Source organism: Mobula hypostoma, unplaced genomic scaffold (genome assembly GCF_963921235.1).
Source record: "Mobula hypostoma unplaced genomic scaffold, sMobHyp1.1 scaffold_45, whole genome shotgun sequence".
NCBI classification, from domain to species: domain Eukaryota; kingdom Metazoa; phylum Chordata; class Chondrichthyes; order Myliobatiformes; family Myliobatidae; genus Mobula; species Mobula hypostoma.
In genome coordinates this window covers 774,514-793,866 of record NW_026948238.1, presented here as the reverse complement: position 1 = coordinate 793,866, position 19,353 = coordinate 774,514, and the positions used below count along the sequence as shown (strand labels likewise).

The 19,353-nt window shown below is 41.9% G+C and overlaps 1 protein-coding gene across 1 annotated transcript; it reads right to left on the bottom strand.

The window, feature by feature from the left end:
* Positions 1 to 2,603: 2,603 nt before the first annotated feature.
* Positions 2,604 to 13,765, bottom strand: LOC134342107 (zinc finger protein 420-like). The gene is made up of 2 exons (XM_063040042.1): positions 13,712 to 13,765; positions 2,604 to 8,518 (listed from the first exon to the last, which is right to left on the bottom strand). Exon 2 carries the CDS (start codon positions 8,116 to 8,118, stop codon positions 6,766 to 6,768), a length of 1,353 nt encoding a protein of 450 aa, XP_062896112.1. The 5' UTR covers positions 8,119 to 8,518; positions 13,712 to 13,765; the 3' UTR covers positions 2,604 to 6,765.
* Between the last annotated feature and the right edge of the window lie 5,588 nt (positions 13,766 to 19,353).

The following is a 19,353-nucleotide window of genomic DNA, read 5'->3' as shown; positions in this document are numbered from 1 at the left end:
TCAGGGTGGATTTGATCATATTAAGATCACTTGCCCCTAAGGGTTCTTTGAAGTTAAGTGACAGTTACGACATCCAATCCAGAATAGCTGATCCCCAACTGGGCTCAACCATGAGCTGCTCTAAAAAAGCATCTTGTAGGCACTCTATGAATTCCTCCTCTTGAGACCAACACCATCCTAATCACCTGCATGATAATCCCCCATGCCTATTGTAATATGGCCCTTTTGGCACGCATTTTCTATCTCCCATTGTAATTTGTGGACCACATACTTACTACTGTTTGGAGGTCTCTATTCCCATCAGGGATTTTTTTTTACATTTGCTGTCCCTTAATTCTACCCACAGATTCTATACCTTCCAACCCTTTGCCACCTCTTTCTAATGATTTTATTTAATATTTTACCAACAGAGCCACACAATCCCACTACCAGTTTGTTCTTTCAAGAAACATATAAGTATCTGGGAAACAAGAGGACTTACAGATGCTAGAAATCTAGAGAACTACACACAAAGTGCTGGAGGAGCTCAGCATGTCAGGCAGCATCTACGGATGGGAATCAACATTTTGGGCCAAGACCCTTCTTTGGGACTCTTGATTAGATTAGATTAGATCAGGGGTCCCCAACCTTTTTTGCACTGCAGACCGGTTTAATATTGACAATATTCCTGCGGACCGGCGGATCCGGGGGGGGGGGTGGAGGAGTGGGACAGACAAGAGTAGCAGTCAAATACGTTGGGTTTACCCCGAGAAAGACTACAATGACCATGAAGCCTTGCGTGGGCACCAGTGCGCATGCGCGTACATGCCGAAATTCTCTCTGCAAATTCTTTTTGGCGATTCTGGAGGGAGGTGTTAATCACGACCAGAATATAGGTGATAAATTGCTAATACACTCAATTTTGTTTCTAAAAGGGTTCTCTAATGAATTTACATTAAACACACAGCACATATTTTCCTCGCATGAATATAGTGATAAGTTAATTATCAGGGGAGCTGAAGTAAGTGTTGAATGAACTTCCATTACAAGTGGTAGAGGCAGGTTCGATATTATCATTTAACGAAAAATTCGATAGCTATATGGACAGGAAAGGAATGGAGAGTTATGGGCTGAGTGCAGGTCGGTGGGACTAAGAGAGAGTAGTGTTCGGCACGGACTAGAAGGGCAGAGATGGCCTGTTTCCATGCTGTAATTGTTATATGGTTATATAAGTAAGTCAATAGCATCATAACATTTTAAGTAACGTTTGGATATTAAACACACAGCACATATTCTCCCCATATGAACATATAAAATCATTGCAACGCACCAATATCACTGAATCAGTGGAAGCCCTGGGCTTGTTTTCCTGAAACAAGACGGTCCTATCGAGGGGTGATGGGAGACAGCGATACTCGACCTGGGTTCCTTATGTCCAGTCTATTCCACAATTTAGTTTTTGTTGCATTCATTGCACAGATACGTTGGAAATGGAAGCAACGTTTTCAGTGCATTCGTGGCTATCTCAGGATAGTCAACCTTGACTTTGATCCAGAATGCCGGCAGAGATGTTATGTCACACATACTTTTCAGTCCGCCGTCATTTGCAAGCTCAAGGAGTTGATCTTCTTTCCGCGCTGACATGGATGACGCGCGAATAATGACCTCACGTGCGTTCAAGCTCAACAGTGTGCGACAGGGAATAAGGAAAGGTGCAGCTGACTCATATTGCCAAATCATATCGTTTCCTCGTGGCCCGGTACCGGTCCGCGGCCTGGTGGTTGGGGACCGCTGGATTAGATTATGAGGACACTCAGTCCCTGTTTATAGTCATTTAGAAATGCATACATGCATTAAGAAATGATACAATGTTCCTCCAGAGTGATATCACAAAAAAACAGGACAAACCAAAGACTAACACTGACAAGACCACATAATTATAACATATAGTTACAGCAGTGCAAAGCAATACCATAATTTGATAAAGAGCAGAGCATGGGAAAGGTAAAAAAAGTCTCAAAGTTCTGATCGACTCCCGAGAGTCCCTGATAGCAGGCGGCAGAAGGGAAAAACTCTCTCTGCCATAAACCTCCAGGCACCGACAACTGTCGATGCATTGGAAGCACCCAACCACAGCCGACCCTGAGTCCGTCCGAAAACTTTGAGCCTCCGACCAGCCTTTCGACACCAAGCACCATCTCTGCTGAGCGCCTCGACCCCATCCCGGCTGCCGAACAACAAGCAAAGCTGAGGATTCCCCTCCGGAGATTCAGGACCACACAGTAACAGTGGCAGCAAAAAAGGCATTTCAGAAGTTTCTCCAGATGTTCCTCTGTTCTCTCATGTCTGTCTCCATCAAATCAGGATTGTGCAAGGCACCCTACTTGACAGATTACAGATATCATTCACGGGAGTGGCCGCGCAAGCTGCGTCGCGTCACCATCTTCTCCTCCTCCTATCTGGAAAATCAACAAGCAAAGACAATAGAAAGTAGTGGAAAATGAGGAAAACCTTTGACAAAATTCAGTTCAAGGCCGAAAAAAAAACCTGCCAAACAGAGCTCAATGGATAACAAATACAACAAAGGCAATAAACACTCTCATCAATATTGACATTGACTTTTTTAATGAAAATATCTTGGTCCCATTTCAATCAGTAAGAATTACAAAGATAAATAAGAACTGAAATGACAACTTTAGAAAAGTCTATTTACACTCAGACCCACTTAGATTAACACTACCATGTACAGGAGGAGGAAGAGGAATAACCACATGAAAAAAAAATCACACAACAGTCAGATAAAACTTCTAAGTACATATTTTCATCAAAAATGAACAGGATTCAGCACTCCATGTGTGTATATGCAATTGTGATAAGAAATACAGACCAGAAAACTTAAGTGAGAGGCTAATTCAGAAAAATGAATCATCACTGTGGAAGAAAACATTAATCAGTGGAATGAGTATGACCCTCCATGGGAGACATCCCAACAATCTGAGCAGACGAGATGGTGACAAGGAAGCATCGAGCACCTGACTGAGAGTTGGAGACCTCTTCCCAGAAACAGAGGGGTTCCTTGCAGAAATACTTAATGTTTAACAAAAAGAAAAAAAAATCAAAAATACATATAATACAAACAAACAAGGCAATAAATGCAGAAGATGCCAAGAGAAACCAGACACGATTCAACACATTCCAGGAAACTGCAGCAGTTTAACTCAATCTGATCACTTATGCAAGTAAGTAATCAAGTGGCAAATATCATGCACCAAAATCTTGCTTTAAAATAGAAACTCATGAATGACCACCATAACTTCATGAAGGCACCATAAGTTCAAGCCTGATCCAGTTAGGGCAGAACCTCACAGTTTTTACAATGATCAATACATTATTACAGATAGGATAATCTAAAATAACCATCCAGATATAATATTACTGGATAGACATGCAGGAATAGATGTAACCATTCCCCACACACACACGTTCCTCGACCAATGGGGCACCTCACCACCGGCATTGTTTGTGTCATCAGTCAGAGAACGGAATTATTTTCTCTGTCAATCAGCTTCCACATGTTGCTACTCTTGTCATTCGTTACCATGCCCCGCTGCTGATTCCCTTCTCATCATATGTTCTTAACTTGACCATCGTCCAGAGCCCCAAACTCTGCCCTGTGCAGACCCGCCTCTGGTTTCTGACCCTGCTCCGTTGAACATCCAACTAATGGTTTCCCATTCTGCTTTCAATCTTTAGAGGATGGTAGAGTTTTCTAACAGCCCTTTAGAAGCAGGGAAAATGACCAATAATGTGCAAATGAGCCCTGAATAAGTAGGTTAACCTCCTCAAGCCCACAGACTTGAGGGGCAAAGAACATCTGATAGAACTGCAGTCAGCTCGACTTCTTCAGTCTGCAGAAAACTCAAGGGAAACCTCTTCACCCACAGAGTGGTGACTATTTGGATCCCATCACCACAGGGAGAGCGAGAGGGGAACAACAGGAGAGGATTTAAAAGGACCGTTGTGGAACAGAATCACTGGCAGGGTCCAGCCGGCCTGAGTTGACTCTCTACTGTACACTAGGTGTGTTATAAATTCACTAAGTACTGGAGACAGAGGTTAAAATAGAACTCATTTATTTGTCTCAAATCCAGAATATTAAACTCCAGTCCCATTAAAGGTGAATATGCAGCAGAAGAAACTCCTCCCATGCCCAGTGACCAGGGTGCAGAACTGGGTGTGGTGAGCAGCAGCAATAATTGCAGAGTTCAGCACCAACAGTCACTCTCGAAATTGCATTCAGCAACGGTGATGGACAAATATCCAGCATGCAGCTTATTGAAACTTTCTCCCCAGTGTGAACCCGGCAGTGTGTCACAAGTATAACGTGCTGTACAGTTTCACTGCTAATGTAATGGCCTCTCAGCAATGTTTCACTGCTGAGGTAATGGTTTCCCTGTAGCAGCCATGTCTATTCCTAATCTTTTGGAATTATTGAATGATTTTGGAAAATTTTCAGGATATAAACTTAATTTAAAGTGAATTGTTCCATTTAAATATTCCTGTTTTTATATACAAGGACATACCATTTAGAATCGTGAATTCTTTTAAATATTTGGGTATTATCATTACAAAAAAATATAAAGATCTTTATAAAGCTAATGTAGTTCCTTTATTGGACTCTGTGAAACAATTATTTTCCAGATGGAATCCTCTTACACTTTCTTTAATAGGTCATGCTGTGAAAATGATGATTTAACCTAGATTTTTATATATTTTTCAAAATATATCTATCTTTCTAACTAAAAAATTTTTGATCAAATAGATTCTAGTATTTCGTCCTTTATTTGGAATAATAAAAAACCAAGAGTTAATAAGTTTCATTTACAAAAATCTAAAAAAGGTGGACTAGCGCTACCTAATTTAAGATTGTATTATTGGGCTGTTAATATTCGACAATTATGTTTTTGGTTATATTGACTTGATAAGAACCAAAAACCAGCTTGGATTGATGTAGAATTTAAAGCTATTAATCAACTATTAATCAATTTTATTTAACTTCACTATTAGGAGCTCCGTTACCTTCACAACTTGCTAAAATTTCTAATTTAAATTTCTACCGTTATTAAACAGTCCTTACGGATTTGGTTTCAGTTTCGCAATTCTTTTAATTTCAAACAATTTAAATTGTCTAGTCCTGTATTTTGAAATTTGTTATTTAAACCTTGAATTACTGATCCCATCTTTCTTTTATGGAGAAATAAGGGGATTTGTTCTTTTGCAGATTTATTTAGTGATGGTCGATTGATGTCTTTTGAAGAGTTAGTTAGTAAATATTCTCTCTCTGACACACATTTCTTGCAATATTTACAGGTCAGACATTTTTTACAGAAGTATATTTCTACGTTTCCATATATAAAAGAATCTGATTTGTTGGACACTATTTTGAATATGAATCCCTTAGTGAGAGGTTCCATTGGCAGAATTTATAATTTATTCTTACTACAAAAAGATAACCTCTCACTGAAGATTAAACAAGATTGGGAGAGAGAACTTAATATGACTTTTGTTAATGAAGACTGGTCGTGGGTTTTGAAAATGGTTAATTCTTCTTCAATATGTGCCAATCATTGTTTAATTCACTTTAAAATTGTTCACCACTATTATTTAACAGAGGAGAGGCTATCCAAAGTATTTGCTAATATAGATAATTACTGTGATAGGTGCAAAAATGAAGTAGCTACTTTGTCACACATGTTCTGGTCATGTCCCTCATTGAAATCTTTTTGGAAATCTTTAGTTTCTACAATTTCTAAAGCTTTGAAAATTAATTTACAACCTAATACATTGTCTTCTATTTGGAATAGTTCCGCATCATATTCAGGGTAGTTCATTTTCAAACCAACATGTAATTGCATTCATATATATATATATAAATGATTCTAAGATGTATCGCTCAGGGAGTTGGTTCCTAATGGTTTTTTTCTCTCTTTTTTTTTGTTTTATAGTTAGTGGGTTTTTTTTTAGTTAGCTGGGGGTCTCTTTTTTCCTTCTTTTTCTTTTATAATTTTTTTTTCATTAGCATATATGTTTTTCTTCAACTTTATTAATTTTATATATATACTAATTTGTTGAATTTCTGTAGAAGATTATATATTAATAAAAAGATTTTAAAATGAAAATGTTTAGGTTACAACTAGAGATAAAAGGGTTTTGGAATGCGGGGCTATCCAATAAGAGAAATGTTGTTCTTTCTTGTGAGTCTGGAAGAGAGATTTTCGCGGTCTTTTGCTGGGGAGAGATAAGAAGATGCAAATGGAGAGAGTGGGCCCCTTTTCTTTTTTTTGTTAACTTCTCTAACCAAATCCTCAAAGTAAGAATTATAAAAGTCAATCATTTAATCACATTTTGTGTACTGTTTGTAAGTTCGGAGTACTGATTTGTAACAGGGGACACATCACGCAGCTTCCACCCAAATGAGATTTCTTAAGTTTGGCCAGGCTGGGGGCTATCACCCCCTATATTAAGCTGCTAGCTGAAGTGAGAGTTAGATAAGTTAGATGACTGAGTAAATCGCTTCCCACATTCACAGCAGGTGAACGGCCTCTCCCCAATGTGAACTCAATGATGCATATTTGGTTGATTTGGCTGAGTGAATCTCTTCCCAAAGTCTGAGCAGGAGATCGGCCTCTACCCAGTGTGAACTTACTGGTGTGCCAGTAGTTGGGATGACCGAGTGAATCCCTTCCCACATTCTGAGCAAGTAAATGGCCTCTCCCCAGTGTGAACTCACTGATGTACCTTCAGTTGACATAACTTAGTGAATCCCTTCCCACAGTCTGAGCAGGTGAATGGCCACTCCCCGGTGTGAACTGACTGGTGTCTCAGTAGGTGAGATGACAAAGTGAATCCCTTCCCACAGACTGAGCAGGTGAATGGCCACTCCCCAGTGTGAACTGACTGGTGTCTCAGGAATGGAAATGACAAAGTGAATCCCTTCCCACAGTCTGAGCAGGTGAACGGCCTCTCCCCAGTGTGAACTCGCTGATGTACCTTCAGTTGGGATGAGCAAGTGAATCCCTTCCCACAGTCCGAGCAGATGAACGGCCTCTCCCCAGTGTGAACTCGCTGGTGTGCCATGAGGGTGGATGACCGAGTGAATCCCTTCCCACAGTCTGAGCAGATGAAAGATTTCTCTCCAGTGTGAACTTGCTGATGTTCCTTCAGTTGAGATGACCGAGTGAATCCCTTCCCACAGTCTGAGCAGGTGAACGACCACTCCCCAGTGTGAATCGACTGGTGTGCTTGCAGGCTAGCTAACTGTGTGAATCCCTTCCCACAGTCTGAGCAGGTGAATGGCCTCTCCCCAGTGTGAACACGCTGATGTACCTTCAGTTGAGATGACGAAGTGAATCCCTTCCCACAGTCTGAGCAGGTGAACGGCCTCTCCCCAGTGTGAACTCGCTGGTGTACCTTCAGTTGGGATGACTGAGTGAATCCCTTCCCACAGTCTGAGCAGGTGAATGGCCTCTCCCCAGTGTGAACTCGCTGATGTACCTTCAGTTCAGATGACCGAGTGAATCCCTTCCCACAGTCTGAGCAGGCGAATGGCCTCTCCCCAGTGTGAACTCTCTGATGTTCCTTCAGTTGAGATAACCGAGTGAATCCCTTCCCACAGTCTGAGCAGGTGAACGGCCTCTCTCCAGTGTGAACTAGCTGATGTACCTTCAGTTTAGATGAGCAAGTGAATCCCTTCCCACAGTCTGAGCAGGTGAACGGCCTCTCCCCAGTGTGAATTTGCTGATGTACCGTCAGCTGAGATGACGAAGTGAATCCCTTCCCACAGTCTGAGCAAGTGAATTCTCCGGTGTGAACTCGCTGATGTACCTTCAGTTGAGATGATTCAGTGAATCCCTTCCCACAGTCTAAGCAGGTGAATGGCCACTCTCCGGTGTGAACTGACTGGTGTCTCAGTAGATGAGATGACAAAGTGAATCCCTTCCCACAGACTAAGCAGGTGAACGGCCTCTCGCCAGTGTGAACTCGTTGGTGAGCCATTAGGGTTGATGACCGAGTGAATCCCTTCCCACAGTTCAAGCAGGTGAACGGCCGCTCCCCAATGTGAACTCGCTGGTGAGCCATTAGGTCAGATGACCGAATGAATCCTTCCCCACAAATTCAGCACATGACCAGCCTCTGCCCAGTGTGAACTGACTGGTGTGTCCACAGGTGGGAAAACCGACTGAATCAGTTCTCACCCACAGAACAGGTAAATGGCCTTGTCCCAGTGTGAACTTGCTGATGTACCTTCAGTTGAAATGACCGAGTGAATCCATTCCCACTCTCTGAATGGGTTTCCCCCTGAGTAAAATGTCGGGTGTGTCAGTCAGTCAGATGATCGAGTGAATCCCTCCCCACAGTCTGAGCAGGAAGGATGATCGAGTGAATCCCTTGCTTCACGTCTTAAATATCTGGAGACAGACAGCAAAACTGGTGTGTTGTGTTCAAGATCCCTGTAGACAAATTCCTTGTCATTTTTAACCTGTAAGAAGATTTACAAAATCCATCAGTGGGTGAAGGACAACATTTCAGATGAGATCACTTGAGTTGTCAAGGTGTGATCTGGAATCACACTGTTACAGTGAAATTCAACCCAAGATGGAGAGAGAAATCATCTTCTAACTGGGCACAGTGCTGGTATCTGGAATGACCATCAAATTCTCTTATGCTCTTCCTGTCTCTATAAGAATGGGGCATTTCTGCCATCTCCAATCTGTGACCTGGCTCAGTTTGACTCTCTCCATTGGTATTATTCCCTGTTCCCACTGAGCTGCATGGGTTCCTGGCCCCACAGTAACTGAAACACTCTCACACAAATAGCCGGCAGTGCATTCCACACACCCACCACTCTCTGTGTAAAAAACTTACCCCTGACACCCCCTCGGTATCTATTTCCAAGCACCTTAAAACTGTGCCCTCACGTGTTAACCATTTCAGCCCTGGGAAAAAACCTCTGGCTATCCACACGATCAATGCTCCTCATCATCTTATACAACTAAAAAAGGCTCTAAACATAAACAAGGAAATTATACATTGCTTTGAGGATTTGTTAGAAGTATACAAAATTATGAGGGTATAGATAGGGTAAATGCAAGCAGCTTTTTCCACTGAGGTTGGATGGGATGACAACCAGAGGTCATGGGTAAGTGGGGAAGGTGAAAATTTAATGGAAACATTTGGAAAAGCTCTTTACTGAAATGGTCGTGAGAATGTGGAATGAGAAATGAGATGCCAGCACAAGTGATGAATATGAGCTCGGTTTCATCATTTCAAAGAGGTTTGGATGGGAGCCTGGATAGTAGGGGTATGGAGGGCGATGGTGCCAGTGCAGGTAGTTGTATTGGACAGCTTAAATGCTTTTTTGGCATTGACTAGATGGGCCAAATAGCCTGTTTCTGTACTGAACGTTCCCCATGTTTCCATGACAGAGAAGCTGGCCAAACTTGTTTGGAAGGGAAAGGTAAGAGTGACAACGGAGCAGCAATGGGAGCAATTCGGGAGCTGAGTGATAGATACATCCCAAAGAAGTGAAAGCAGTGGATAGGCAGGAGGACAGAACTGTGGCAGAAATGAGAAGCCAAAGCCAACATAAAAGCCAACGAGAGGGCAAACAATTCAGCAAAAACTGTGGGGAAACTTTTAGAAACCAACAGAAGACGACTAAAATAAAGGTCAGATGAGCTCAGGGCGTGGAATTATATTGTAGTCATTAATGAGTCTTGGTAGCACCCAACAGTCTGAGGCATTTAGAGGAAGAAAATATTCCGGGCCACAATTTCTCTTGAAAACCAAGGTTCCCTGCACCGGTTACCTTTCAACTTTTATTTTGGCAGGCACATACAAACACCGCACCCTCAAAAATTCACTTCTGAAAGCCTCCCACTTACCAAGTACTCCTTTGACAGAAAACAGCCCGTCCCAAATCAAACTTGTCAGATCCTTTCTGATATCACCAAAATTGACCTTTCTCCAATTTAGAATCTCAACCCGTGGTCCAGACCTCTCTTTTTCCATATTTACTTTGAATTTCATGGCATTATGATCACTAATTTCTGTCACCAGCCCTGGATCATTTCCGAACAGCGTATTGCACACTTTTACATCAGGAATTCTACGTACTGATTTAGGGCACATTTGACAAACTGTACCCCATCTAGTCTTTTTACAGTATGGGAGTCTCAGTCAATATATGGAAAGTTATAATCACTTACTGAATCAAACTTTGTTTCTTAGCATGGTCTGCAATCTCTCTACAAATTTGTTCCTCTAAATCCCTCAGGCTGTTGGGTGCAACCAATTCCCAATACTGGCTATAATATCATAATTCCCTGTCCTGAGCTCATCTGGCTTTCCTACGATGCTTCTTGCATTGTGATATAAACAGCTCAGCACATTCATCGCACCATGCTCAACCATTTGATTGCTGACTCTATCTGAGGTCTGAACAACATCTGACTGGTGTCAAGAAAACAACCTCTCCCTCATTGTCACAAAAGCAAAGGAGCTGATTGTGGACGACAGGAGGAATGGAGACAGGCTAACCCATATTGACATCAATGGATCTGGGGTTGAGAGGGTGAACAGCTTTAAATTCCTCGGCATAAACATCACCAAGGATCTCACATGGTCTGTACATACCAGCTGTGTTGTGAAAAGAGCACAGCAGCACCTCTTTCACCTCAGATGGTTGAAGAAGTTTGGTATGGGGCCCCAAATCCTAAGAACTTTCTACAGGGACACAATTGAGAGCATCCTGACTGGCTGCATCACTGCCTGGTATGGGAACTGTACTACCCTTAATCACAGGAACCTGCAGAGAGTGGTGCAGACAGCCCAGAACATCTGTAGATGTGAATTCCCACTATTCAGGACATTTCCAGAGACAGGTGTGTAAAATGTTCCCAAAGGATTTTGGGGACCCAATTCACCACAACCACAAACTGTTCCTGCTGCTACCATCCAGGAAACTCTACCACAGCAAAAGGACCAACAGACTCTGGGACATCATCTTCTACCAGGCCATCAGACTGATTAATTCATGCTGATACAATTGAATTTCTATGTTATATTGACTGTCCTAGGTGCAAACTATTTATTATAAATTACACATTGCACATTTAGACAGAGACCTGACGTGAAGATTTCTACTCCTCATGTATATGAAGGATGTATGTAATAAAGTCAATTCAATTCATATCATCCTCTCCACTATCTGTTCTGTCATTCTGGCTCCCATTCCCACAAAAACTTACTTTAACCACATCACCCCCCTCTCCGCACACTAGCACTAACAAGCCTTATCACTACAATATTAGTTCCCTCTTGTTCTGTTCCCCTAACTAAGGAATCCCCTATCACCCCTTTGAATTTCCTCTGCCAGGTAATCCCCCCAACAGTTTCTAAAGCGGTCTACCTGTTGTTGTGGGGGTTGGCCACAAGAGTACTTTGCAATGGCTATTTAACCTCATTCCCCTTCCTGACTCTCACCCAGTTTCCTGTGTCCTGCACCTTGAGTCTAAACCTCTCTTCATGTCATATATATCACCCCCTCTAACACCTGGATGATCCAGAATTCATCCATTTCAAGTTCCAACTCCTTAAAGTGCAGGGTTACAAGCTGCAGCTGGATGCACATCTTGTAGGTGAGGGCATCAGGGACACTGGAGGTCTCCCCACCTTCCCACCAATGTCCCCTCTAATTTGTAATGACCAGTGCACACATAAATCTTGTACTGTGCATTCCTTTACCCAGTGACAACATGTGTACAGTGAAGTTTATATAGAGAGGTCTTCATTTTAACAGCTAGCAAATCACTGTCGATAAGAACTTCAATCTCCTCTGGGTTCAATCCGAGTTCATCTGCACTTTCACACAACCTATGTAGCAGGCCTGTAATGGGTTATGAAAGATTTTCTCACCAGAGCTTTTGCACACCGTCCATGTGGTTTGCTTGCTAAATGACGCTTTAAAAAGTCAGATTTCCAAATACCACTCCAATTATTCCCACTTGTAAATTCTCAAGCAACTTTTGCATTGCCACAATACACACAGGGAACACCAGTTTCTATATTGTACATAAATATTTCCCCTGAAACCTCCCCCATGTGACTGATGGTGGTGAACTCATTGATGGCAATCACCAATGAATATGTAGGTAAGGGCAGTAGTCTGTCTCAGGCTACGTCCACACTAGACCAGATAATTTTGAAAACACGGTTTCGAGTAAAAATGACAGGCGTCCACACCACGCATTTTTCAAAATATTTCTGTCCACACTAAAACGCATATATGGGCGAATCTACTTCTACTAGGCATACGCAGACACATCCACAGAAAACAAGCGAAGGGGAAACGGTATAATATTTACGTTTCAGCGGTGGCGTTGTGCTATTTCCATTGGTCAAAAACTAGAGTACCAACAAGAACAGCGAAACAAAGTTTTCAACAATGTCTTCGAGGAATACAAAGAAAACCTCCGCGGGAAAAATCAGACCGGACTTCTTCGTTTAGACAGACAATGAAGTCGAGCTGTTTCTGCGAGTTACAAACAACTACAAAGTCGGCAAAGCAGTGGAGAACGTGGAGATGTTTAACTCCAAACAAGCTATTAACGTAGACAATAAAGTAAACAACACACGCATGAAGCCGTCCTCTACCCAAGATCAACAAGAGAGTGGAATCTTCTGCCGCCAGACCTGCGCAGTATTTCTGACATTAATATTTTTAAAGATAGACTCAAATCAATTTAGGGGATCTAGTCAAAAAAGCTCACTTTACAATTTAACTCTCACGCTGTTCACACCGATTGCGCGTTATAACAGCCGCCCGGCAGTGCTTGCGCAGTACCAAGCAGAAGCAGAAAAAGCATTGTTGTTGTGGTGTTGTCATGACTGTGTTTTCAGACATCTCTGTTTACCCCGTCCACACTGCAACGCCGAACAATCATTTTGAAATTTACACACTCTGGAGAATGTTTCAGAAAAGCTCCGTTTTCGGGGGATGAAAACACCGTTTCAGTGTGGATGGAGTGTCAAAACGAAAACAAAAAGCTTCGTTTTCAAAATTATCCAGCGTAGTGAGGACGTAGCCTCATTGGAGTCTGGCACATTTGTGATGTGAAAGCTACTTGTTGCCCAGGGCAAATGTGTTTGATGTCATTACGTACCAGAGAGAATGGGTCAAAACATGTTCTCACGGGTAGAAAAGTCCAGCACAAGAGGATGTAGAAGAAGCAACACACACAAAATGCTGGAGGCCAGGAACTCAGCAGGCCAGGCAGCATTTATGCAAAAGAGTATTAATGCTGAGTTCCTCCAGCATTTTGTGTGTGTTGCTTGAATTTTCAATATCTGCAGATTATGTCTTGTTTGTGATTGGAGGCAGAACAAAGGTGATTTTCTTAACTGGTGATGTAAAAGATTTTGTTCCCTTTCTCCGAGTTCCCAATCCTTGCATTTAGACAGCTGGAGCTCAGCTCTGTCTGAGAGATCCATCGGTTCCCATTCCCTCATCAGCCGGAAGCTCCCCGGGGCCCGTGTACGGGTCGTGGGAAGAGAACAGGACTATAACGGGGTTGTGGGTGACATTGTCAGGAGTTCACAGCAATTGTCCCTCAGTCGGTGGTCAAAACTCGCGCTCAGAGAAGCTACCACCACCCCAGCTCCCACTCCTTACCTGTCACCCTGCTGCGGAGGCCTTCAGTCTCTTGCGCGAATGCGGAATATCCGCTGACGTCGACCATGACGCCTGCGCATTTGATCGTTGCTTAATCAAAAGCGGAATATTTAACGCAGGGCTTCAAAGGTAATTAGGTTACCATTAAAAAAATTCTGCAGCTGTTTTAACGCAGAAAGCGGCTCCCATAAACAATATACTCAATATCAATGTGTATCTAATGCCAAAGTACAATCCTCTTACAAATTCTGATTTGAAACACAAGAGATTCTGCAGTTGCTGGTAATACAGAGACGCACACACACAACATTTTGGAGGAACACAGCAGGTCAGGCAACAACTAAGCAGAGGAGTACACAGTCTAGGCATGCTGAAGGGGCTGTGCCTAAACTTATATTTGTTCCTCTTCACATTTGTTGCCTGATCTGTTGATTTCCACCAGTAATTTGCAGAAATTAACCACCCTTTTTTTCGGTCAACCAATTAACAAATGTTTCTGATCTTTCATTTGTGGCCATGTCCTACTGGTCTGATTCCTCTTCCTCCTCCTCATAAACTCCAGATCCCATCTCTCTTGGAATCCCAAAGCCCTGACTCAGGCTGGCAATCTTTGGTTTCTGACTCTGTTCCATCGAAGATTCTTGCTAGTCTGCTGTCAGACCTTAGAGGTACAATACAACAACCCAGCTGTCTGAGGCACGGGAAATTGGTGAAAATGACCAAAAATGTTGAAAAGAGTGGGGAAGAAGGAGTTTAACCAACTTCGTCCAGAGCCCTGAAGAAGGTCAAAACCACAGTGAGCTCACTGTCTTATTCAGTCTAGAGAAACCATGCAGGAAATTCATGCAGGTGTATAGAATGATGAGAGGCGTTGGTTGTGTCAACATCATGGCGATGTATCCAATCAGATGACGGACATGGACACGTGATCGGGCTCTCCTTGTAGCGAGTGGGGGGCTGTCTTCTCCAGCATCTCCACCTCCACATTCAAGGATCAGCGGCATTCCAACATTTCAACTCAGATAATTTTAGTCTCCATGGTGCCTTCTGATATAAACACTGTCACAGCTCAAAACAATTTGGAGGAACAAGACTTCATCTTCTCACTGGCACCAGTTCCAGCATCAGGCACAATATCAAACTCTCTGCTTCCCTCTCTGTATTAAAATGGATCATTCTTCCCCTTCGTCAGTCTGTGACTTGGCTCAGTTTGTCTGTCTCCTTCGCATTCTGAATGTGCGCCCAAACACCCACTAACATCACATTGTATTTACACGGCTGTGACAAGAGACTTTCTGATTATTAAGTCCATCCTGGCATTTAACGATGGTAAACTCAGAGTCAGCCATGGTATTGAACCTCAGGAGTAGGTGATTAGACTTTTTTGTTGGAGATTGATAAACTGCCGTTAGTGTGTGGCTGGATGAGTGGGTCATTTTCAGACTGGAAGGGTGTAACGTTTGGAGTTCCCCAGAGATCAGTCCCTGACCACAGTTGTTCACAGTTTAATGGCCCGGCGGAGGCAGCGAGATGTGAGATGTCCCAGTCTGCCGATGATGCAGAAACAGTGGAGTTTGGGGAGGGGAGGCTATTCACATGCAATCTCGTAGCTTTGCAATCAGTACATGGTGCACTGTGGGGCTGCAGTGGCAGGTTCCACTGCTGGGACCAGTGTACAGTCACTGTGGGCTGTGAGGATTTTGTGAATAAAGCACCATTCTCCAATTTAGAATCTCAAGCTGGGGAGCAAGCCTATCGTTTGTATATTTAAGTTGTAAGTTATGACATTGTGATAACCAGATACTATAGCCCTCCACGACCTCTCTATCCAGGCCTTTCAATATTTGACCTCATTCGTAAATTTGGCCACAAGGCCATCAATACTGTTATCCGATGCATTGACATAGAACGCAAACAGAAACGTTGCCAACACAGACCCCTGTGGACCTCTGGGGTAGTAATCTAGGATTGCTGCCTGTACCACGTGCTAGCCATGTAAGAATAGCATCATCAGGTGTATTAATGTGTGGCTGAGATACTTGTGTAGGGGGCAGGGCTTCAGATTCCTGGATCATTGGGGTCTCTTCTGGGGGAGGTACGACCGGTACAAAAAGGTCAGGTTACACCTGAACCCAAAGAGTCCAATATCCTAGCGGGCACATTTAATAAAGCTGTTAGTGAGGGTTTAAACCAATTTGGCAGGGGGGAACCAGAGTGATTGGGTTGAGGAAGGGGAAAACAGAAATAAATCAAATATAGTGTGCAACAGAGATTATAGAAAGAACGGGCAGGAGATAAAGCTTAATCAAAGCCACTGGCATGAATTACAGGGCAACGGAGGCGTGGTACAAATAAAACAGAAAGCAACAAATACTGGACTGAGACTGTTGTATTTGAATGCAACGTAGGGAATAAAATGGACGATCTTGAAATCCAGCTACAGACTGGCAAATATGACATTGTGGCCCTCTCTGAAACTTGGCTAAAGGATGGCTGCCATTGGGAGCTGAACGGTCAAGGATATACGGTGTATCAGAAAGATAGGTTAGTAGGCAAAGCAAGTGGTGTGGCCCTGTGTACAAGAAATAAAATTAAATCATTGGAAAGAGATTGCATAGGATTGTGGAGTCTCTATGGGTTGCATTAAGAAATGGCAAGGGTAAAAGGACACTAATAACAGTTGTATACGGGCCTACAAACTGCAGTCGTGTTGTGGATTGCAAATTTAGCAAGAGATAGAAAAGGCATCTCAGAAAGTCAATGTCACGATAATTGTTGGAGATTTCAGTACTGGACCTGAAGAGAGACAATTTAAACATAGAACATAGAATAGTACAGCACAGTACAGGCCCTTCAGCCCACAATGTTGTACCGACCCTGAAACCCTGCCTCCCATATAAGCCCCCACCTTAAATTCCTCCATATACCTGTCTAGTAGTCTCTTAAACTTCACTAGTGAATCTGCCTCCGCCACTGACTCAGGCAGTGCATTCCACGCACCAACCACTCTCTGAGTAAAAAACCTTCCTCTAATATCCCCCTTGAACTTCCCACCCCTTACCTTAAAGCCATGTCCTCTTGTATTGAGCAGTGGTGCCCTGGGGAAGTGGCGCTGGCTATCCACTCTATCTATTCCTCTTATTATCTTGAACACCTCTATCATGTCTCCTCTCATCCTCCTTCTTTCCAAAGAGTAAAGCCCTAGCTCCCTTAATCTCTGATCATAATGCATACTCTCTAAACCAGGCAGCATCCTGGTAAATCTCCTCTGTACCCTTTCCAATGATTCCACATCCTTCCTATAGTGAGGTGACCAGAACTGGACACAGTACTCCAAGTGTGGCCTAACCAGAGTTTTATAGAGCTGCATCATTACATCGCGATTCTTAAACTCTATCCCTCGACTTATGAAAGCTAACACCCCATAAGCTTTCTTAACTACCCTATCCACCTGTGAGGCAACTTTCAGGGATCTGTGGACATGTACCCCGAGATCCCTCTGCTCCTCCACACTACCAAGTATCCTGCCATTTACTTTGTAGTCTGCCTTGGAGTTTGTCCTTCCAAAGTGTACCACCTCACACTTCTCCGGGTATTACACAGAGATTGGTGGGTACATGGAATACTCTGCCAGCCGTGGTGGTCGAGACAGATAAAATATGGTCTTTTAACAGCCTCTTAGATAGGTACATAGATCTTAGAAAAATAGAGTCCCATAAATTATCACTCTATGCTGATGATTTACTTTTATATATTTCTAATCCTCAAAAATCCATCCCGGCTGTTTTAGAGTTATTAGCACAATTTGGTCTTTTTTCAGGTTATAAATTAAATCTTAGTAAGAGTGAACTCTTTCCGATTAATAAACAACTTCCCTTATATTATAAATTTCCATTTAAATTGATTAATAATTATTTTTCATATCTTGGGATTAAAATTACTTGTAAATACAAAGATTTATTTAAGACTAACTTTTTACCATTAATAGATCATATTACTCAACTTTCATCTAAATGGCTTCCTTTATATTTAACTTTGATTGGTCGTATTAATGCAGTTAAGATGTTTTTTTTGCCAAAATTTTTATATATATTTCAGGCATTACCAATCTTTGTTCCAAAATCTTTTTTTGACAAAGTTGACTCTAAAATTTCTTCATTTATTTGGCAGAATAAAAACCCGAGACTGGGTAAAATACATTTACAGAAAGCTAAGAGAGATGGAGGCTTAGCATTACCTAACTTTAGATTTTATTATTGGGCAATTAATATTCGACATATGAAATTCTGGTTACTGGACCAGGATATACTATCCATTCCTAAATGGGTAGTATTGGAATTACAATCTGTTCAGGGTTTTACACTTGGCTCTATTTTAGGTTCCTCTCTTCCTTTTGATTGGAAACGCCTTAAACAGGTGTCTAACCCGATAGTTAAATATACCTTGCGTATTTGGTTTCAATTCAGAAAATTTTTTGATCTTAATCAATTTGGGTTAGCGATTCCTATTTTAGGTAACATATTTTTTCCTCCCTCTTTTACGGATCGTGCTTTTCAAACTTGGAAGACTAAGGGTATTTCACAGTTTTTGGATTTATTTTTAGATGGTTCCCTTATGTCTTTTGAACAATTATCTAATAAATATAACTTATCAAGAATACATTTTTTTAGATATCTACAAGTTAGAAATTTTCTAAGTCCTCTACTTTCTTCCTTTCCAATGCTTCCTCCTACATACATTTTAGATACTATAATCAACCTTAATCCATGTCAGAAAGGTGCATCGGCTATGATTTATAATATTATTATGAAACTTAGGAAAGCTCCATTTGATAAGATTAGGGTAGATTGGGAACAGGAATTGGGGTTTACCATTTCTGTGGATGACTGGGGGCAGATTTTACAATCAGTCAATACTTCCTCTATCTGTGCTAAACATTCCCTAATTCAATTTAAAGTTGTTCATAGAGCACATATGTCCAAAGATAAGTTAGCGCGCTTTTATTCTCATATTAATCCTTTTTGTGATAGATGTCCGGGGCAGATAGCCTCTTTAACTCATATGTTTTGGTCTTGCCCTACTTTGGAAACTTTTTGGAGAGACATTTTTAATATTATCTCCAAGGTATTGAATATAGATATCTCTCCTCACCCTATTACTGCTATCTTTGGACTACCTAAAATTTCCAGTAATCTCTCCTCTTCAGCCCATAGAATGATTGCATTTAACAGGAATTCTGCAGATGCTGGAAATTCAAGCAACATACATCAAAGTTGCTGGTGAACGCAGCAGGCCAGGCAGCATCTATAGGAAGAAGCGCAGTCGACGTTTCAGGCCGAGACCCTTCGTCATGATGTATGTCTTTGATGTATGTTGAATGATTGCATTTCTTACTTTAATGGCGAAAAGATGTATCTTACAACATTGGAAAGAGCTTAATGCTCCAACTACCTTTTTTTGGTTTTCTCAGACGATATTATGCTTGAATCTGGAGAAAATTAGAAGCAATCTTTATGACTCCTCATTTAAATTTGAACAGACTTGGAGATCTTTTATTCAATATTTTCATTTAATGTAATATATACCCTTCTTGTTTTTTTTACTGTTTTTAATGGAGGTCAGGATTGAGGACGTGATTTTAA

Excerpts from the sequence above, each read along its gene's own strand:
- LOC134342107 (XM_063040042.1), bottom strand. The coding sequence starts at position 8,118 with ATGGCTCACCAGCGAGTTCACATTGGGGAGCGGCCGTTCACCTGCTTG.